This window comes from Octopus sinensis, linkage group LG10, assembly GCF_006345805.1.
Source record: "Octopus sinensis linkage group LG10, ASM634580v1, whole genome shotgun sequence".
In the NCBI taxonomy this organism is placed as follows: Eukaryota; Metazoa; Mollusca; class Cephalopoda; order Octopoda; family Octopodidae; genus Octopus; species Octopus sinensis.
This window is the reverse complement of record NC_043006.1, coordinates 72670809-72694507: the sequence shown is the minus strand read 5'-3', so window position 1 is coordinate 72694507 and position 23699 is coordinate 72670809. Positions and strand designations below refer to the sequence as shown.

The window sequence follows — 23699 nt, the reverse complement described above, 5'->3', positions numbered from 1 at the left end:
GAATGGGACTGTTATATTGTTTATATCTACTATTTTATGATACGGTATATAACATGGTATAATATGTTCCTAACTTCGAAATTGCAATAGAGAATTAACCTTTTCTTCTTATTTATTGATAGACAAACAGACAGACAGATAGATATATGAGGATGCCTTTACCTCTGTTTGGCAACTAAAAGTTTCTTTCTCTGAGTGAAAGGAAGATTTTATGATGCTTGTGTCCAAACTGCAATGTTACATAATAATGAGACATGGGTCCTAAATGCAGAGGACATGTGAAGGCTAGAGAGGAATGAAACTAGTAAGCTCCATTAAATCCACATTCATCTCTGCTATATTCCATCTATCCATCCTTATACCTCTTTCAACCCCTATCTCTCCCAATGCCCAAACATGTATAACGTAAAACCCTACCCTTGAGCCACTCCTATATTGCCCACCTTCAATTACTACAGCCACATCTATCCCATCTATCTACCTTCCCCCACCCAGTTCAATCTTCTGTATCACTTCACTTATATGCTCCACCACTGTGCCTTGAGAGTATGTCCTGACACATTCACCACCATGTCTCCCACTCTCCATCTCTATCTTTCTCATTAAGTCTCCTTCTCCCTTCTTGACCAACTGGGATATCCTTGTATCTCTTCTGCAGCCAGACACCTATATTTGCCCCTCTATTATTTCGTTAATGTCTCATTAACTGGCACAATGCTACCCCCTCCTCCCCCAGTCAATGGAACATTGTTTTGTCTTGCCTCTTACTTGGTGCTCTCTTCTCCAGGGCACCCTTCATTTTGTCAGTAATACCTCTGACTTGGTGAAGCATGGCTCAGTGGTTAGAGTGTCAGGCTCACAATCACGAGGTAATGAGTTTGATTCCAAGACTGGGTTGTGTGTTGTGTTTTTGAACAAGACACTTCATTTCACGTTGTTCCAGTTCACTCAACTGTAGAAATGAGTTGTGGCATCATTGGTGCCAAGCTGTATCCATCTTTCCCATTCCCTTGGATAACATCAGTGGTGTGGAAGGGAAGGCTGGTATGTGTAGGTGACTGCTGGTCTTTCATAAACAACCCTGCCTGGACTTATGCCTTGGAGGGGAACTTTCTAGGTGCAATCCCATGATCATTCATGACTGATGGGGTCTTTACCTTTTACCTATGACTTTGGTCCTAGCAATGTTCATTTCTCTCACATACTACCCCAATTCACTTCACATCATCCTTGCTGCCACATACTATCAAGTCATGATGGACCTTGCCTCCACCCGTGTTCACTACTAACTGCACCTCTCTCTACCCATCTCCCATTCACCTCTCACACCACCATAAACTTACCTATCTACCTATATCACTTCTCTTTATTCACCTTCCAGTAAGTTGAGGGTATGCCCTGACAAATCTTCACGGCCGTTCTCTTCTAACTGGGGTAATCATGTATCTCCCTGACTGCAAGACACCTGTTCCTATCCCCACCATTTTTTTAACCGCTCATCACCTAGCATAAAACCACCTCTCTCAACATACTTCCCCCACCAACCTCAGTTGAGGGGCCTTGTCTTATGAGATACTTGATAACCTTATCAGTACCAGTAGCATGTAAAAACTCACCCACTCTCTAAAGTGGCTGGTTGTAGCAACAGCATTCAACCATACAAACCATGCTAAAGCAGACAATGGAGCTTGGCGCAGTTCCGACTTGCCAACACCTGCTGAATCATCCAACCCATGCCAGCAAGGAAAAACATACATTAAAATGATGATGAATAACTGAAGATGTCAGATTCTTCCTGAATAACACCAACTATGGTTTGTAAATAAACTTAGATCTTAGAAAGTCAAATACAAGAGGGTAAGAGAAAAAAAACTAAGGAAAAGAATAAGAATATAAACCATTACCTTCGCAACAGTATGGCTTGTCTTTATCATCAATTGGTGTAGATTCTTTGTCAACTTTCCTTCTGCCTCGCCCGCCTCCCTGACAAAAAAAAAAGTGAAAAAAGAAATCATTGCATTGTCAGCAAATACATACAGAAAAAATGCTAACACTACTTATATAGCAGACTAAAGAGAGGAAAAAAAAGGATTGTTAATTGTCAGTATTCTGTCATTGTGAAATTATCTTACAGAATGTATGTTGTCACATCCACATGATTGTTTTATGCAAAACAAGATGCTGTAATTTATCAAGAAAAAAATTTTTGAAACAATTTATTTAATCTCATGTAGAATAGAATGTATTTTGAGATTGTACTAAGATTTCAATCTACAAATAAGCTACAATGGCAACAGCAATATCAGTCCTTCACATACAAAAATTTTTTTAAAAACTCCTGTTTTGGAAACCTTGCTATTTATACTGTGTGGAAGCTCCAGACAAATACAAATAAAAATATTACTAAAATACTGCTTAAACCTTTTTCATCAACAGCTATCACTATGAAAGCTTGCAAGTATTTTAAACAAATGTACCAGTAATTCACACAAACATTCCTCTTTGCAGAACAATCAAAGTCATTTTAGCATAGAGAAAGGTGATAAAAATCAACAATTTACAAGGTTATTATCACTAATTATTAACAAGTTAAATATTTATACACACTTTTTTCTTTTTCTTCCGTATAATCTCTTCATAATCACTTATGTCTGAATGATAATCCACACCTTCTCCAACATCAGGCGGCTCACTAATATTTTCCACTTCTTCATACCATTTATCTTTACTGTTTTCACTTTTTAAATCTTCGCGATCATCATCATCTCCACGTCGAATAGCTGGGTTTTCAATGGCACTAATTTGATGCATGTCTGGAAACAAAATTTAATATCATTACAGCCAAAAATTGAAATAAATAAATGTAATATAAATAACTGAATAATGTAATATTTGTTTTTGTGAGACACCTTAAAAACAATAGCAGTATTTAATTGTAACAAACATTATGGTAAGTGACCACAATTATTAATTTCAAATTAATAATTACAAAATTCAAGAATATAAATTAAACACACATAGGAATAAATTTATTTACATTGCAACTCTACTGACTGATGAAATATCCATGTATTTTAGTACAAAGAAAAGTCCAATGGCATCGAAGAAAGCCATTTCTTTAATCATTCACTATAGGAGTATTATTTGTTAATGTAAAACCTATATAAAATTTTATATCACTGCAATAATTTCTCAAAAGTTTTATGAAAGACAAAACTTAAATGTAAATTAATTTAAAGGAACTCTAGAGTAAGAATACAATAATTAATTAGTGTGATATTTAGTCTAAGTAGCATAATATTTATACTGGATAGCCTGAGACAGCAACCCATTCATAGTTTTATTGAATGATTTCAAGATATAAATATTTTCTTCAATAATGTTATATAACTGGATTAATTCTAAGGTTTTTGGTTGTTAAAATGTAAGAAATGATTTTTGTAATTTTTCTGCATTAGAATACCTATGTAATAAATTCAGTTTCATTTAAGTTAAAAGAAATTACATGATAAAACACATTTTGTTTTATCACATCAGGCTACAATATTAATTTCACGTCTGCAATCTACATTGGAATTAGACAAGTATCAAGCTTATAGATTCAAAAAAATACAGTTATTGAACTTTGTTTCCTTACAAATTGTTAATGGCTTTGTAATTAAGTCACACCTTTAAACATGTGGTTCCAGTTCTATCCCACTCTACAGTACCTTGGACATGTATTTTACTATAGCCTCATGGTTTCTAATACTTTCTGAGTGAAATCTTGTGGACAGACACTATGTGAACGCCTGTCATATATGTTTATCTTTTGTTGATATGTATCAGCAAGATAACTGATAAGCTAGTATATTCAAACAAAAATACCATATGGTATTTTATCTGCCTGAGATGCAGACACACCCTTCTTACTTACAAATAAATTTTTTAAAATGCTATGAACTGGAAACCAACAATACTGTATCATTCAAAAAATGTATAATGTAAATTAATAAAATAATTCCAATGTAGGGTTTATTGGTAATTAGAAATATTAACATTAGAAGTTTATATTAAGTAACAGAATACTGCGAAGAATATTAGCAATGAAATCTAAAAAGCAATTTAGTAATTTGAGATATTTTAGTGGCTGTAGAAAATGCTAAAGCGATAGTGATAATGTTACCATATTCATAGTAAAGAAGTAGTTTGGAGCTGAAAATTCAAGATTTTATTAAATGCACTGATTATAACTTAAAAGAGTTTTATTAAAATATTTGATATAGAAGTAATGATGGGAGCAAGGATAATAAATTTTTGTTTTATCATTAATACACCAACATAAGACAAAGTTTTAACATATCTCTACATTATAAAGCTAAAACTAAAGTTTAATACATCCTTATCTGTGTGTGTGTGTGTGTTGTGTGTGGTTGTGCTGTGTGTGTGGGTATGTGTGTGTTGTCAGAGCTAAATGAACTTACCCAATGACTGAGCAACAGGAAGGCACCACCAGGACTTGTACCCTAGTAACAAAGATTCAGAACTGAATGCAGGAACTAAACTATTATCTCGAACATATGGGTATGTTGTAGATTTACAACTGAATAGTATTGTAAAACTTGACAATAAATGACTTAAAGCCAATTAAAGAAAGTATATATTTATAATATGACATGAAAAAAAATATTTCAAGCTAAATAAAATATAATACAAAGTTTACACAATTAAAAATCAGGTAAAACATTCCAAAAGAACTACACAAGAGAATTATCTAAAAACTAAATACATCACATGTGGAAGACACAGAAGTAACTTTTAACCTTTTAGAATTTCAACCAGCCATGTCTGGCTCAAATATTCTAGTAGTTTTGCATTCAAAACTGCCAGATCTGGCCTCTCACAACTATCCTACAATGTATTCTAAAGATAAACAATCACATCATCGAAATCTTAAAGCTACAAGATAATGCATAATTAATACAAAATGGCCTTGATGATGATGAATGAATGTGAATAAATAAGTATTATATTTGACAGAGTAATTTGAATGCTAAAGCGTTAATCCAGAATGGAACAGAATAAATTATCGGGTATGGTATTTAAATATTATAGTAAAACAATATTACAAAATTCCTTGTTGGATGACATTTGGGAAACCAGGATAAAATTTATTTTTAAAGTGATTAGAAGGTAGTAGAATACAAAAATAATGGAATATAAATTTAAAGAAAAATTAACAATCAATAATATATTCATTTGGGAGGATGCCAAAATATTCATTTCAAATTTTGGAACAAAGCTAGCAATCTCGGGTGAGGGGGTAAGTTGATTACATCAACCCCAATACTCAATTGGTACTAATTTTATCAACCTCAAAAGGATGAAAGACTAAGTCGGCCTTGGTGGAATTTGAACTCAGAATTCTGCTAACAATTCTGCCAGCTAGTTACAACAGAGGATGCCAAACTATTGCTTGACAGCTTGTGTTGGCTATTTCCTGTCTCCCTAGTGTAGACAGTCCACCTTATACACTAAAGTAGTGTTCACTATTGTAAAATAAAGTATGTATTTAACAAGGTTGGGGGTGGGTGAGAATTAGCTCATGAATGGATTAGGATCAATGTTATAGCACCAATAACAATCTCCTTGTGAGTTTGCTAAAACAGGAAACCAATCTACTATAACTGTCTTAAAATATTTAGTACCTCTTTTTGTTGAGGTCAATATGCTAATTATCCATACCTGGATATTTTCAACTATGAAAAGACAAGCCATTGACTATTTGTTACACTTGCATGAGCTGAATAAAATATTTTAAAATAGTAAATGGTTAGTTTCTATTTTACACAATTATTGCTTAAAGGAAATGAGCTGGTATAAGTTCTGTAATTTAAAGCAAAGAGATGATGTAGGTTATGTTATTTTAAGCAAATAAAAGAGTCATCTTGGAAAATTACATGAATGTGTGGGTTTATCAAAGGACAACGCTGACCAGATTTGAGCTTGAAGACATGAAATGATTATCGGTTTTGTCAAGCAATCAACCAATTAATGTGGAATGTCATCCACAAGTTGCATCTTTCTTTTGTAGTAGTAAATTTGATATATTTTATAGATTTTTGGAACAAAATAAAATTTAAAAGAAACGAGCTACAAAATCATTAATATCCAAATTTGACATGGAGGAAACAAACATATATATATATATAATTAAAATGGTAAAAGAAAATTTGAAGGCCATTAGGAACTAGAAATTAAAAACATACCTATTAATTTGCAGAGAAAGGTTAAAAAGAGAGTTAGATGTGAAGTATGAGAAGATTTGAAAAAGCAGATGAAGAGAAGCATCCAGCTGTAAAATTAATCTAAGTCTTAGGCATTTTGAATGAAATGAAATAAATATTGACTCCATACCTGCTTCTCCAGTTTCTATATCACCAGCTCGGGCCATCCTCACTTCAGTGGGGAAAAACGCCCGCTTTCTTTTCTTCCATCTTCTGGCAGGATAAGAATACAGTTGTCCTTGATTTTCACCTTTAATTATTAAGCAAAAAAATTAGCATTAAAAGGAAATGTTTTGTTCAGAGTTATTCAATTAAATACTACCTCAAGAAAATTTTAATAGTTATTTTTAAAATTAAACAATACTGGAAAGCAGCATAAAATATTTAAAAAAAAAAAGCTCTAACGGTTGAAATATAGAAAAATGGCTTAAAATATAGCTTACCAGGGCATCTGTTTATATACTGCTGCCACAGAGTAGTGTGATTTTGAGCCACACCTGTCTGGGAATCCAGAAAAGGTTGTCTCATTTTTCTCTCAAGAGATATTCGAGTATTTAAACTTGCAGTTTGTTCAGCAGCTTCTTTCAAAAATTGTTCACTGACAATACTACAAATGAAAAGATTGAAAAACAGCTACGTCAAAAATGCTTTTTTTAAATTCAAAATTGGGTTTATGAGGTCGTAGTAAGGTAAATAAAATGCAGAGAAAACATTGTTTACTTATAGTCATTAGAATAAAAGAATTAAAATCAACTTCTAAGGCTGTAAATATAATAAAATGAACCAAATGGGATGAGAGAAATGAGATTGTTTTATATCAATGGCATCAAGGTATGACCAAGATAAATGATTTGCCATAATAAGGTTTCATATACGAACTGTGTTGTCTATCAAACCAATAGGCATGTTTTAAGTGGTCACTGAAAGTCTAAGAAATAGCAGCCAAAATGCCCTTAAATTATACTCTATCATTGCAAAAAAAAAATCTCCAAAACCTACAGTCAGAATGAAAGTCAAAACCAGAATGATTTTGATCATATATCTGCGCAATTAAGACTAGCTTATTGTTAAACAACAGCATATGTCAATGGTGTGATAAATAGGTTCACAAAGAATAAAAAAAATCAAAGCTTTAAATACACAAGACTTCTCTGAGGGTTTATTGGTGAGGAGGTAGTGACATCTGTTACAATAGTTCATGTAACTGGGGATGTGAGCAAAACTATAAACAATATTGTAGAGCAGGTACAGAGTATGTTTTTGACTTTATTGGCAATTAACTGTCGCTCAAAAGAAAAAGTTGACTATGTGTGGTGCTGCACATCAATGAAACAAGGCAAAATGAAATCAGAAGACTTAGTAACTATAGAAGATGACGATGATACAGACTTAGGTGAGTTAAAGACATTACTGTATAACAGAAGAATTACTCAGAGTATGTAAAAGAAAGAACTGCACTGAAATGAATTCATTTGTTCATTTTTAAGTCTCTTTTTCCAATGTTAGCATGGTTTAGATGAATACTTAATACTGAGGCAGTATTTTATAGTGGTCACTCTTTATATCACTGACCCTTCTCATTTTCAAATAAAGGACTTTTTATTACACATATTCAAAAGCAATGAGTTACAAAATAATTTGTTAGCAGGGAATGCCAACACAATGTCATCATTTTCCTTAAATGGCTTCAAACAAGGCCACATGTAAACATTCGCACAGATACATACACCCACAAACAAAATGGACTCCCATAGAGTTTTTGCCAAGCAATTCTATCCATTGGTTGACCAGAGGTTATAGTACAAGACACTTGCCCAATTACTACACAATGAGATAGAACTTAAAACTACAAATTCACAAAGCAAACTCTAGATCCACAGTCACACTTATACCTATATGCAACACAAATAGATGATAGCTATTAATTGAATATGTAGATCCCTGGAGCAAAACCAAAATAGATGACACCATGGAAAATTAGGTCACACTCAGAAGATGGCAAAAATAAAGATGATCAAGAGATATGTAGCTGCATTACCAAGTGTATCCCAGATTCAGGATAGGTACACCATGTTCCTATATGTCATAAGAGGCAGCTAAAAGAACTGGAGATAGAAAAGGCATTCAGCCATTAACAACTGCTTCAGAAAACCTATCCAATCCATGTCAGTATGGAAAAGAAGACATACGACAATGCTGGTGACGATCAGGGGAAGTGCTATCATGAAGATCTATCTGAATAGAAAGTAGATATTAAGTGTTAGTAAAGATGAGAATGTCATTTCTTATGCTGCCATGAGTGGGAAAATTGCTTCCATTTCATGAGTAGTTTCTATAATTGACAGTTTTCTCTTAGCTTCAACTTCCTTATATTGGTTCTATTTCATTATCAAACTTCCTTCATTTGAAATCTTCTGTAGTTATAAACACTACTATCTCTTTAATTATCAAACTTTTCCATACATCTTTTATTTCTCAGGCAAACTAGTGACTAATACCATTTAACTCATCTTCTTGAACTTGGACCTAACAACCTTGTCCAACCCATGCCAGCATGGAAAACTAATGTAAAACAATGGTGATGGTGCTACTAGTTGATATCTGTGAATTATTAAGTGTTTGATTAATGAATATTAAAACTCTGCTCAATCACACCTGTAACTGGTCACAAAAAAATCCTCAAAAGTGACAGTCATCACATAATTTAGATACTACAATACACTGGTTCTTCTTTCATTACTGATCTTATCTAAATCAGTGCTTAATAACTAATGTGTCACAAAACTAAGGTCGGAATATTTTATTTCTGATTTTTCACATTCACAGATTAAATTTAAACAATGATTATTAATTCCATCAGCAACAGCTTATCTTCACACACTAATCTAAATACATTTTATTTAACAGCTATAAGATGTTTTAGTTGTCTGATTAAGATGTTCATCTCAGAACTGAATGGTTTTCGGTTCAGTCCAATGTGCATCCTGCTTAGGTTGCAGTTTTGGGAGTTGTGGCATCAGATGGCAAAAAATATGCCCCATCATTTTTTTCAAATTTGGTGAGAGAATCAGTGCTGATGTCTATTACAAAGTGTTAAGATATGTCCTGATTTTGGCTTAAGGCTAATTATCCTGAACTTAATTATGTGTGGATTCAGGATGGAGTACCTGTTCATACAGTGAAGAAAGTGCAAACATTTTGCTGATTTTTGGCCCTCCTCTAGCCAGATTTGAATCTACTGGACTATTCTATTTGGGGCACATTAGAGCAGTCTACCAATAGAGCTTTTCATCCTAGCACTGAAAGCCTCAAGTAAGTTTTAAAGGAAGAATGGATCAAACTGTCTGAATATTTTACTATAAAAACCTGTAGAACTTTCAGATGCCGTATCCAATTGGTGATAGAAAATATTGGTGAACACATCCTCTATTATAGGCAGTAATAACTTGTGTATATATAATTTTGCTATATGTTGATTCTTCCATGTACAATAAAACATTTTCAGATTTCATTTGGCTTTTCTAAGTTTTATTCTCTGCCCTGTACTATTCTTGTTAAAGAATAATAAACTTGTACTCTACCAAAAGGATTGAGAAATCCTTCAGTTTAAAGTAAAATGGTTTTTATTATAACATAAAAACAAACAATATATTCGTATGTATATTTGTGTCTCTTTGCCTTGACATCATGTAGTAGTTGTAAATGAGTGTCAGTCTTACAAGCTGTGTCATTCATTCTGAATCTTCTGGGAAAATATGTCTAGCCATGGGGAAATTTTCCCTAGCTTGAAAACAGGTGAAGGTTGGTTATATGAAGGGCATCCAGCCATAGAAAAATCTACCTCAATAAATTTTGTCCATTCCATGCAAACATAGAAAAGAGGATGTTAAAATGATGATTGATGATGATATTTTAATATATGCCTACGAAGGATGACAGTTGGGTGAAGTAGCACCAACTAATCCAACTGGAAAGAGCCTTTGAAAGATAAAAATCAAGGAAGATGTGGAAAAGGACGAAAGCTTCAGAATTATGAACTTCATGAAAAGGATGATAATGGACTGTACCAAGTGATGAGGAAGACCTGTCCAACACATGCAAGCATGGGAAAATGGGACATAAAAATGATATACACTCTAATGGCAAGATTCATTTAAAACATTATTATGGACAATAGTTGGAGCAGTGACTTAGTGTAAACTCTAATGCATCATTGTAGTGATAATGTTAGTGCACTGACTATTAGGAAAAAGTTTAGCAATGAACTCAGTTAATAATTTTTAAATATATGAGTGTCCATCAGAGCTATGAGTAGTCCATTTCTTTCTTTATTTTAGTCCTTCTATCATGACACCACATCACTTTCTAGCATGATATCTGCTACTATCGCTCTGTCATAATTTCACAACCCTCAAAATTATACCCCATTCAGCTGAGGGGGTCTTGCCTTGCAAGTACTTGGTAACCTCACCAGTGTGGGTGCCACGAAGAAAAAATAAGCACCTAGTACACTTTGTAAAGTGGTTAGCATTAGGAAGGGCTGACACTGGAGCTCAATAGCTCATCAGTTCCTTGTTAACCTGTCCAGCCCATACCAACATAAAAAAGGGACATTAAAAATGATAATGAATCTACTGGTGATTTGCTCCACAATGCAGGATTTGTTAGAAAATTACATTTTAAATCTTGGAAAGAGTAGATTTGAATGAAAATATTAGAAGGTGCCCATTAATAACTAAACAGTAGCAAGAGTTAATAAAGGAGACCAGCAACTGGGAAATGTCTTTGTCTAGTGTATAACAACCATGGCTATTACTTAGTCTTGGCAGAATCGTTAGCACACTGGGAAAAATGCTTAGCAGCATTTCATCTGCCTTTACATCCCGAGTTCAAATTCTGCCCAGGTTGACTTTTCCTTTCATCCTTTTGGGGTTGATGAAATAAGTACCAGTCAAGCACTAGGGTTGATGTAATCAACTGTCACCTTCCCCAAAAATTTCAGACCTTGTGCCTATAGTAGAAAGGATTAATTAGTTAATTTGCCCTGAGTGAGCAAACCTGATTAAAAGCATTCCAATTGTAACCATCCCATTATTTTAAAGGATATCTAGGACTACCACAAGGCAATCTATCCAACTGTTCTAACAACCATGGCTAAACTTTTACCTTATTACGTTGGTTGGAAAAGGTACAAAAACACCATCAGCAGAACCAAAATCTAAGTGTACTCGAGTACCTGATATAATGTTTGCATCCATATAGTTCCTGGAACATAGAATATAAGTTCTAAGTGAATAAGATAATGCCTGGAGTACAGGTGCTTTGCTGTCTCAAGTTCACCAAAAAGCCATCAAGACAAAACACTGAGATTTTGTGGGAAAATTACATGCACTGAGACGTGACCTCGCCATGAGATGTTTTTATTCTCATGTACTTAGGTCTATTTCAACCAGTTAAGTTGCTGGGGTTGCTGTGATTTGTGTAAGGGCTAACTTTTCAGAACTGGGAGTTTTCTTGGGATGGGATTTCTGAATAGTATCATGGTGGCAGGGGTACAATAAGGGTAACATTTTCAATTAGACTAGGATCAATTAGCAGTTTCAGAAGCTAACTCAAAATTTTTTTTTAAAAAGGACATCAATCAACAGTACAAAAAGTTGAAGAACGAGATTATTGAAAACCCAAGAATACCAGACAGTCACCTTGCACAATGCATAATTTTATCTTCAACATTTAAAATATAATAAATTAAAGACGGAACATAATAAAACATTGAAAAAGGCATAACAACGAAGTTAGAAATAAAGGAGTAAAAATGAAAACACTTTTAATTTTGTAATTAGCAGCTATCTTCAATCATTTTCTCAGAAAGCTTGAAAAAGATGACATCACACTTCTTTACTATAAAAAATATATTGTATTTTGACAATGATTCTGATAAAAAAAATATCAATTTGGAGTCATAAAAAAAGGGAGGGTATATTATATAAACATCGACTATGTTAGATAGATAAAGATTGTTTCAGTGGTTAGGTAAAACTCGTGATAGTTTTTTTTTTAAATAGCGAACTCAATATGTAGAGGAGAAATGAATAAATTAACTTAGACTAGCTAAAACGATTCAGACAATAAAAGAAAGGTGTGTGTGGAATACACGCATCCAATACATCTATGTGTGTGTGTACAACGATGAAATAAAGCCCGGGGTTTAATCCTTCTCTAGTTCGCAATAATAAAAACAAAGGGGAATCAGAAGAAGAGAGAGGAGATTAAAGAGAATTTAGAAAAGCTAAGACATCAAAATGGCCACCTTTCAAAAAAGACTGACAAAAAATAAATATATAATACATACAATATACACACACATTGCACCACTGAATAAATTACAGAGGAGATTATAACTAGAAATATATAACAACCCCGACCAAAAACTCTACAGCGATGTAATAACTACCGTTAATTTTTCACGACTGTCACAATATTGACTGATAGGTTTGCAGCGAAAGAGAACCCCTCAAAACGTAGAAGTACCCGTTCCATATTATAAATAGGTTTTATCTAAAATAAAGATAGTTTGATGCAATTTGAGCATTTTATTTCTATTTCTCTTCAACATTGTGTGTGTGTGTGTATGTATATATGTGTATATATACATATATATATATACATATATATATATATATATATATATATATATATATATAAAATATATATATATATATATATATATATAAAATATATATATATATATATATATATATATATAAATCCCTCAGGATACATCTATATATGCTTTTACTTCGCGATCATACTATGATATGTATTAATTATGTTGCATTTAATTTAAAACTGCAGCAATTAAACTGTAAAATGGATAAACGGACTGCTTCGGCCAGGTACAAAGCAGTAGCCAACTTTGCCTCAAATTACACCTTAACGTCTTTAAAAAGAAAATGGACACTGAACAATGTTGTTGCTGATTAATCAATGGGACTGATACTAGGCCAGCTAGAAAGAACAACCAAATCACATAGTAATGTCTTAAACAGAAAGGTCAGGTTAAACAATGCAATTACATATTAACATTCAGAAAAAAGGCGCCTTAGCAGGTAGATGATTCTCCTGAGAAAGTGACAAAATACACACATATGCTGTAAAAAAAACAAAGCAACGCAATTTTGTTAAGGGGAGGGGTTATATTATTTCAATGAGTATATATACTTGGTTCGTTGATGCTATATCCTACATATGCAGTGTGCATATATACTACATTCGTGTTATATATAAATCTTATGTATGTGTGTTTTGTAACAATTAAATTCGTTGGTGTTATATATGTATATAATTAACATAATTTTATTCAATAAAAAAAAAATTGGCAGCGGGAAAGAAGAAAATTAATTTCGTTCTCAGAATGATAAAATAAATTATACAATTGGTCGTACCAGTCAAATAAGTGGTTCAATTTAATATCCTTATATAAAGCATCCTACATGTGAATAGGAATTATAATAGATGTTAAGTCTACTATTATAATGCCTGCTCACATGTAGGACTTGTATAAAGAAATCTTTTCTCACAAACGTTGAGAATATTAGTAAAAGAAGATGGTTTGAAGTTAACTGTGTATAATGATAATGATTTTTTTCAAATGTTTTTTTATATTGATATGAAAGGATAACTGGAAATATATCATTTTCTTATTTAATAATTATATTTCCTGGTGTTTGACAATATGAGCAGAAGGGGAAAAAAACTATATAATAACAAGATATAATTGATGTCATAGAGACACCAAGGATGTTAAAGGGGTGGGTATAGTCGGAATAGATCGACATCAATACTCAGCCAATATTAATTTTATCAACTCCGGAAGGATAAAATGAAAATCAAGGAATTCGAAATCAAAATGCTGTGGTATTTAAATACCACAAAGCAGATTTATCATTCATATAAAACGATTCTGATTTTCCACTACTCCTCATAACAAAATATATTAACATTTATGATGAGTCAACGCTACAGATTCGAGAGAGAAAAAAAAAACATCTCCAGCATATTTCAAGTGCTGCTTTGTGTGGTGTTCTTTGTTTCACAAACAGGCGGTATGATCAACGTTTAATATTCCCCAGTATTATTACAATATTATTGTTATATAGTTGTAAATCGAAGGCTAACTATATGTATATATTATACATACCATTTCCTATAAAGGGCCATCGCGCTCGTTTTCAACACTGGAAAAGAATAAGAGGAATGAAGCGATAGCGTCACGTGACGTAATTACCCGGTATGTCAGAAGTCACTTCCGGTTCGTCTTGCTTCATTATAGACCGATTCAAATTTTGCTGTCAATAGTTTCACACTTTGTCCTTTCGGCATTGATTAAAATTAAGTATTCCCCAATTACTGAAAGTGAATTTGATTCACTGTCTCCTCCAAATAATATTTTTTTTTTCTTCTGTAGTAGGCACAATGCCTGAAATTTTGAGGAAGTGTGCTAGTTGATCACATCGACTCCATTGCTCAACTGTTAATTTTTTATCGACCCCGCAAGGATTGAAAGCAAAATTGAATATAGTGAAATTTAAATTCAGAGCGTAAAGACGAACAAAATGCTGCTAAACATGTTGTCCGATGCGTTAACAATTCTGCCAAGTCGCTGGCTTTCTCCTCCAAATTACAATAATTGACCTTTTTATTAATTAATTAATCCACGTAGAAAAATAGAGATTACGAATCTGAGAATTTTTTTTAAATTTTAATTTTTCTTATAGAAATGCTCAATGCTCCTTTCCCCCACCTCTCCCACTCATCACCTCCCCGTTTTCAAAAAGTTAAAAACTCCGAATGTTTCACTTTCGCATTTCGTTTTTACACCAGAATTCTACGCTAGAAGTGAAGCATTCGGAGTTTTTAGCCTTTTTAAAGTGGGGAGGTGATGAGTGGGGGTTGGGAAAGGGGATTTGAGTTTTTTCTTTTAGGGAAAAAGTTTTTTAAATTTCGAAAAAAGTTAAAAATTAAAATATTGGGGTGGGGAAAGAGGAAATTAAAATTTTGAAAACACGTTTTTTGAGGCAAAATCCTAATCTATATCAAAAATATGGGAATCCAAAGAAATTCGGAAATAAGCGGTGTGCCCACACACTTTATCTTTGCCACTAGTCGATTACATTGACTCTCTGCTCAACTGTTATTTATTTTGTCGATCTCCAAAAGGACGAAAGGCAAAGTTGACCGCAGCAGAATTTGAACCCAAAACGTAAGATAGACGAAATGCTGTTATCTGTGAAATTGTGGCCTTTCCGCTCTAAGAGATCTTTCTTTAATTTATTTGAAAAAATAATCAATTTACAAAAATAAACGGTGGAGAAAATGTCGAGAAATGGGGTAAAGAAACAGAAACAGGTATTAAGTAAATAAACAGATTAACATATGGAAAAATAAATTAGCATCACTTTATGTATAAGAAAATATTTTTTCTCAAGACAAAAATATTTGCTATTTTAATTATATTCACAGTGAGGTCTAAACCATCATCATCATGAGCAACATTACCATTTACCCTGTCAAATATTCTCCCAGGGTCTTAACATATACCCTACCCATCTCTACTTTATATTTCATCTGATGCTCGATAAGTTCAAGTTTGGTTTGGGCCTAGAGGTCTGTGTTAGCCACAATCTAATGTTTAGGATATTTCTGAGACATATATCATCATTGTCATCACCGTCATCATTACCACCACCACATCATATTCATCACTACCACCAGCACCATTATTGTCATCATTATTATCATCACTATGATTCCTGTAAAAGTAAATATTGACTCTCTGCAATATGTTCTGTTCTGTATATGTTCTCCCCACCCCCACCCACACCCTTGCTTCCATACCATCCCTATCGTTTTCACTTCCTCTTTTGCAGAGCTCTGCCAAATGATCCCCAGTCTCCTGCCCTTCTGGATTCCATTCAAAGGCTTAGCTTTGCTAAACCTCCTTCTGGATCTTAACATCTGCCTACCTATCTTTACTATTTGTTTCCAGATTAAGGCAGTGAGCCAACAGGGCCATTAGCTCTTTAGACAAAATGCTTAGTGGCATTTCTTCCTGCTGTTTATGTTCTAAGCTTAAATTCTGATGAAATCAGGTTTGCCTTTCAACCTTTTGGGGGTCAATAAAATAAAGTATCAGAAAAGCACTTTATTGATTTGTCCCTCTATCCTCAAAATTGCAGGCATTGTGGCACATTCTGCTATGGAGGCCCTGCATTTGAGCTTGAGATCATACTGGTTTGATGAGCCTGGACTACTACATGGCTTGGTAGCTACATCAATTATCATTAAAGCCACTCTGATTAAAAAGCTAACAAATACTTCTAGCAAGTCTCCCGAGTATTCAAAGAAATTTATTATACATACATAAGTTAAAATTTATCTTTTTGTAGTTTTTTTTTCAGTGCTCTTACAGTTTATATGAGATAATATCTTTATATATCTTAATAATGATATATAAAACATCTATTAGTATTATAAACAGTTATAGGACCTCAATAATCTAGTTATCTGCTTCCTGGTATCTAAATTTAATAAAAAATTAACTTTTAGCTTCTTTGTGCTTCTTAAGTTGTTTCTCTCCCACTTGGTTTGTGGTTAACAAGAACTGGTAAGAAGCAACTTTTTAAGAAATCTTATTGAAAAATTTTAAAACCAAAATTTAGATACTAGGGAAATATGGAATTGAATTGAATGAGTTCCATAATTAAATCAAATATAATCCTCAAAAGCTGAAAAAAAGCTCGCTTAAAAAGATGCTTCTTGTGACTTCTCAACTTTGCTTGTGTTTTACTACCACAGGACAATGACTAATATTTATTTATTTATTTATTGTTTATTCATTTTTTAACTTTCATATGGAAATATACTTTAGCCGATTAATTAAAAAGTCGTAATTGAAGGAATTATCTCCCTTAGGCTTTTTTTTAACGTTGATTACACGCAGAGCTGCACTAAAGATAAATTAATTGGTCCATTATGCAGTTCTCTCAGATGGTTATGTCAAAACCAGAGTACATTTTAAAACAAATATTGGTATAATAACAGCCTAATATTTTAGGTAAATTACGTTATAGCTGACCCATATTTCAAACAATAATATTTTTGTAATAATATTTAAAAAAATTTTCTAAGTTTACTTTATAACCCTTGGTTTTCAGGTTCAGTTCCACTGTGCAACACCTTGGGCAAGTATCTTCAACTATAGACCTCGCCTGATCATTACCTGTGAGTGAATTTGATGAATGGAAACTGTGTGGAAGCCCATTGCATATATAAATGTATGTGTTTTTGCATCTGTGCATGTCACCCCCCACCCGCCCACCATTTGACAACTGGTGTTGGTTTGTTTACATCCACATCACTTAGCGATTCAGCAAAAGAGACTAATAAAATATGTACCTGACTTGAAAACTGGATAAGTTCTTGGATCAATCTGTTCAACTAAAACTTTTGAAGGTGGTACCTCAGCATGGCCACAGTCCAATGACTGAAACAAACTAAAGATAAAGCATAAATATAGGTTTCAAATTTTGGCACAAGGCCACCAATTTCAGGGAGGGGTTAAAGTTAATTACATTAACCTCAGTGTTCAACTAGTACTTAATTTATCGACCCCAAAAAGGATTAAAGGAAAAGATGACCTTGGTGGGATTTGAACTCAGAACATAAAGACAGACGAAATGCTGCTAAGCATTTTGTCTGGCATGTTAATGATTCTGCCAGCTCACTGCCTTATAACAGATAAATATAACCTAATCAACTGTGATAGAGAGTGTTCTGAAAGCATAGTTAGTATAGTGAAAACAAGGTGGAAAAAACTCAGGAAGCTATGTCTTCTGTTGACAATAAAGAGAGTTCTGGTAGGGAATTTCTTCATTAAAAAAAAGTTAGACCATCATAGTAACACTAATATATTGCCACCTTTCCATCAGTCACTATGCTGTAAGGGAGATTGAAGTATATATTGGTGCAATAGGGGCTATTATATGTTGTATTTTTTTTATTCACTTAATGGGTCAAGAGGAATGGGCAGCGCTCATAGCTTTTGTAGATACTTCTAGACCAGTGAGGTTGATGCCATTAATGTTCATATAGAATCTTTGCCAGTCAACACCAGTAGGAAAGAGATGAGCAGGGAGGGAATTTTAAAAGATTTACTTTCTGAGAAAGAAGGATTTGGAATATTGATGAATGGGTGGGGGAGTGAGAGGGAATTGGAAACAAAAAAAAAAGATAAGGATATTAGTAGAGACAAGCAAGCTAGGAAGGTGGCATCAACATAGCCAGATCTGAGGAACAGAGGCCATTATAGTAGTAGTAGTGATAGAAAAGGCAAAGAGAGGAGTCAGCATGCCTATGGGCCAAAAGTTGAAATGTGTATGTAGTTATTTGTACATTTGGTAGTTATGCCATCACAGATGTGTGAGCAGCATTCAAATACTGAACACATTTTTGTTTTGAAGAGAGAGAGAGGAGTGAATAAAAATAGAAAAAAAACAAAAAAAAAACAGGAAATAGGTACTCTTTACTCTTTTACTTGTTTCAGTCATTTGACTGTGGCCATGCTGGAGCACCGCCTTTAGTTGATTGAGCAAATCGACCCCAGGACTTATTCTTTGTAAGCCTAGTGCATATTCTATTGGTCTCTTTTGCCGAACTGCTAAGTTATGGGGACGTAAACACACCAGCATCAGTTGTCAAGCGATGTTGGGAAGGGGTCAAACACAGACACACAAACATACACACACACACACACATATACATACATGTATACGACAGGCTTCTTTCAGTTTCCGTCTACGAAATCCACTCACAAGGCTTTGGTCGGCCTGAGGTTATAGTAGAAGACACTTGCCTAAGGGGCCACGTAGTGGGACTGAACCCGGAACCATGTGGTTCGTAAGCAAGCTACTTATCACACAGCCACTCCTACACCTGGTATTTTAAATTATATCAACAAGAAGTTTCATGGAAATTATATGAAGCCTATTAACTGTGTTCCTGTGTTTTTCTCACCAATTTTTTTTTTGTAAGAAATATTAAAATTTCATAAAATGGCAATCTTAGTTATCACAATAATTTAATTTTTAGCATGAAGTTGAATGTCATCACATACAGTAAGCTCATAAGGGTCAGTTTATTATATCAAATCAATACTTGATTAATACTTATTTCATTAACTCGCCTATGCAACTCCAAGGTGAAATGTACAGTTAGATCTCAGAAGGATTTGAAACCAGAACATAAATACTTGCAACCAAACATTAAGATTTTTGTCTGATACTGAACCAATTCTACCAATAGAAAAGAAATTCAATATTATTGTGAGGAACAAATTAAGCTTGTATGTTTTTCAGTGCTAACTCATAGCTGAATGGTAGATAGAAAAAAATGCTAGATATTTCTATATTTGTAAACAGAATGCTAGTTATCCTGTTGAACAAACTATGTCTGTCATATCAAGTGATTACAGCTATAGCTCCACAGCTGAAAACTGAACTGGTTTTGATGTAAAAACGATCTAGTTATCTATAGCCCAAACTTAAAAACACAAACAAACAGATAACTTACTTAACTCTCCCATGAGATAGAGAATCAAATTTATTTTGTTTTCAACATGATATAACACTTAGAATTGGCTGAGGTGTATGAAGATAATAATAACTTACTGGCTGATAAATATACATTTCAAATTCTGGTATTATGTTATGTCTCTGCTAAAAACATTTAATTTTAATTTGACTTAATTCAGTCTAAGACTTCTTGCAAATTCAAGCAGATGCATAGTAGCATTTTCAACAGATGGCATAAAGCTACCCATCCTTCTCCTAAATACACTCCCACTCAGTCAAAGACATTTTCCCTTTTTTTTTTCTTTACTCTGTGTTGCAAGTTACTTGGTGACCTCACGAGTACTACAGTCAGGAAGAAAGAACCCAGTACAGATTCTAAAGAAGTTGGCATTAGAAAGTGCATCCAGCTGTTGAAACCATGCTGAAACTAACATTAGGGCCGGAAGCAGCTCTGCCACTTACTGGGCCTGTCCACCCATCCAACCCATGCCAGCATGAAAAATGGATATAAAAATGATGATGATGATGATGATGATGGATGTGTGTGTGTGTGTATGATGGCTCTCTTTCAGTTTCCATCTACCAACTCCACTCACAGGGCTTTGGTCAGCCTGAGGCTATAGAACACACTTGCACAAGGTGCCACACAGTGGGAGTGAATTCAGAACCATGCAGCTGGGAAGCAAGCTTCTTACCACACAGCCACTCCTACACCCTACATACAAATATACACATATATATATATGTGTGTATATGAATATATATTCGTAAACACACACACACACATATATATGTATTTATATATACATATATGCACATGCACACACACACACACACAGGGCTACACTGTCCAATATGTATTACATATTTTTAAAATAGGGTTGTATGATATGAGAGAGATTACATTACTATTTTTAGTAGGTCATAAAAGCTTATGTCAGTTTGCAATGGTGAGATCAAGTCCCACAACAGACCTGGAGAAGATAAGAAATCAGTCAATGAGATGCCTCATGGTGAGTAAGCAAGGTTCAAACATATCCTTGATTCACAAGGAGTTGCAAAAACTGAATGGAGATATGGCTGAGTGATTAAAATGTTTCCTTTTACAACAATGTGGCTCAGGGTTTGATCCCACTGAGTGACGCCACTATCTATCTATTTATCTATCTATCTATCTATCTATCTATCTATCTATCTATCTATCTATCTATCTATCTATCTCTGCCTGTCCGTCTGTCTATCTATCTATCTATCTTTCTATGTATGTATGTATCTATCTATCTATCTATCTATCTATATACACACATATATATATATATATACACACACATACACATATGCCAGTGCCGCCTGACTGGCTCCCATGCTGGTGGCACATAAAAAAGCACCCACTGCACTCTTGGAATGGTTGGCGTTAGGAAGAGCATCCAGCTGTAGAAACCTTGCCAGATCAGATTGGAGCCTGGAGCAGCCTCCTGACTTGCCAGTCCTCAGTCAAACCATCCAACCCATGCCAACATGGAAAGTGGACGTTAAACGATGATGATGATATATATGCATATACAAAAATTAGATGACAAAGAAATAAACAATTATCTTATTGACTTCAATGGCTTACAGCTGTTTCTGCTGAAAAATGCAGTGGACTTATAGTTACTCTGAGTAATTATCAGTAACCTGAGTAACTGTATAGCTTTATCAGTGCCTCAATTGTGAAGTGCAAATATTCCACTCTGTACATAACTAATGCTTCATTCTGAAGCAGTGTATATTGAGTCCTACACCGGCTATTAGTATTACAGTGCCTAAGCAAAATATTAAAACCTATATATACAAATATATAAACAACGGGCTTCTTTCAGTTTCCATCAACCAAACTCACTCACAAAGCAGTTATCAGCATGGAGTTATAGTAGGAGACACCTGCACCAAGGTGCTTCACAGTGGGATTGAACCCAAAACCATGTGGTAGCTAAGGAAGCTTCTTAATTTCACAGCTATGCCTGCATCTATTTTTACCATACTACCATGCTGGCACCAGTGTAAAAATAACCATAGAAAGGGATCTTGAATATGAGATGGTGAAATAACTACATGCTTAAATGAAGAATCTAGGAAGTGAATTCATGAATGTGTATTTGATTCTTTGTTCTTTAGTTAGTGTAATAACATAATGTTTAGAGAAAAAGCAATAACCATATGGTTTGTAATCCAGCACCTCATCTTTACAATCATTGAGCCTCAGTAAGATGTTCAAGTTGATTGAAATGAATCACTTAAAAACAGCTGTTGAGAGTGTGTGAGCTGATAGGATAATAATAATAATGATAGTAATAATAATAATAATAATAATAATGATTTTCCTTTTCTTTTTCCCCTTATTTTCTTTATTTACTTTTTTTTTCACTTTTTCCCTTTTTCGCTTTGTCTTTCTTCCCTTTTTTCTCACAAGACTTTGCCAATGAACAATCTGGTGTGATTATTTTAATGGCCTACAAATGCATACAGTGAATTTCTCTGCACTAGATGTTAGGAAGACACAAGGCAAGAAATAGAAACAGAATTGAAAGAATATGGTAAAAATAATAATAATGATAATAATAATAACAATCCTTTTTTCTATAGGCACAAGGCCTGGAATTTTGGGAAGCGGGGTGGGGCTAGTCAATTACATCGATCCCAGTGCTTGACTGGTACTTATTTTATCCATCCCGAAAGGATGAAAGGTAAAGTCAACCTCGGTAGAATTTGAACTTAGCATAAAGACAGACAAAATGCTGCTAAGTGTTTTGCCTGGCGTGCTAGCATTCTACGAATAATAATGATGATGATGATAATGATAATAATCATAATAATAATGGTTTCAAATTTTGGCTCAAAGTGAACAGTTTTGAGGGAGAGTATAAGTAATTGATTACATCAACCCCAGTGCTCAACTGGTATTTATTTTATCCACCCCGAAAAGATGAAAGGCAAAGTTGACCTTGGCGGAATTTGAACTCAGAAGACAGAGACAGATAAAATGCTGCTGAGCATTTTGCCCAGCATGCTAACGATTCTGCCAGCTTGCCACCTCAATAATAATAATAATAATAATAATAATAATAATAATAATGATTTTCCTTTTCTTTTTCCCCTTATTTTCTTTATTTACTTTTTTTTTCACTTTTTCCCTTTTTCGCTTTGTCTTTCTTCCCTTTTTTCTCACAAGACTTTGCCAATGAACAATCTGGTGTGATTATTTTAATGGCCTACAAATGCATACAGTGAATTTCTCTGCACTAGATGTTAGGAAGACACAAGGCAAGAAATAGAAACAGAATTGAAAGAATATGGTAAAAATAATAATAATGATAATAATAATAACAATCCTTTTTTCTATAGGCACAAGGCCTGGAATTTTGGGAAGCGGGGTGGGGCTAGTCAATTACATCGATCCCAGTGCTTGACTGGTACTTATTTTATCCATCCCGAAAGGATGAAAGGTAAAGTCAACCTCGGTAGAATTTGAACTTAGCATAAAGACAGACAAAATGCTGCTAAGTGTTTTGCCTGGCGTGCTAGCAATTCTACGAATAATAATGATGATGATGATAATGATAATAATCATAATAATAATGGTTTCAAATTTTGGCTCAAAGTGAACAGTTTTGAGGGAGAGTATAAGTAATTGATTACATCAACCCCAGTGCTCAACTGGTATTTATTTTATCCACCCCGAAAAGATGAAAGGCAAAGTTGACCTTGGCGGAATTTGAACTCAGAAGACAGAGACAGATAAAATGCTGCTGAGCATTTTGCC

General features: G+C 33.9%; 1 protein-coding gene across 5 annotated transcripts in view; it reads right to left on the bottom strand.

Annotated features, from left to right (window-relative positions):
- The window catches only part of LOC115216323 (zinc finger protein ubi-d4), a 64321-nt gene extending 49706 nt beyond the window's left edge, over nucleotides 1–14615 (bottom strand). For 2 of the 5 annotated variants that reach the window (XR_005001036.1, XR_003882068.2), the window contains exons 1-6: nucleotides 14467–14615; nucleotides 6710–6873; nucleotides 6397–6516; nucleotides 4464–4505; nucleotides 2608–2813; nucleotides 1905–1983 (exon numbers count right to left, since the gene is read on the bottom strand). Coding sequence is in view for 3 of the 5 variants with exons in the window: in XM_029785541.2 (XP_029641401.1) it covers nucleotides 1905–1983; nucleotides 2608–2813; nucleotides 4464–4505; nucleotides 6397–6516; nucleotides 6710–6873; nucleotides 14467–14486 (631 nt within the window). In the remaining 2 variants the exon portion in view is untranslated. The remainder of the gene's footprint in view (nucleotides 1–1904; nucleotides 1984–2607; nucleotides 2814–4463; nucleotides 4506–6396; nucleotides 6517–6709; nucleotides 6874–14466) is intronic. The other 3 variants (XM_029785541.2, XM_029785542.2, XM_036506806.1) reach the window with 2 other exon arrangements.
- Between the last annotated feature and the right edge of the window lie 9084 nt (nucleotides 14616–23699).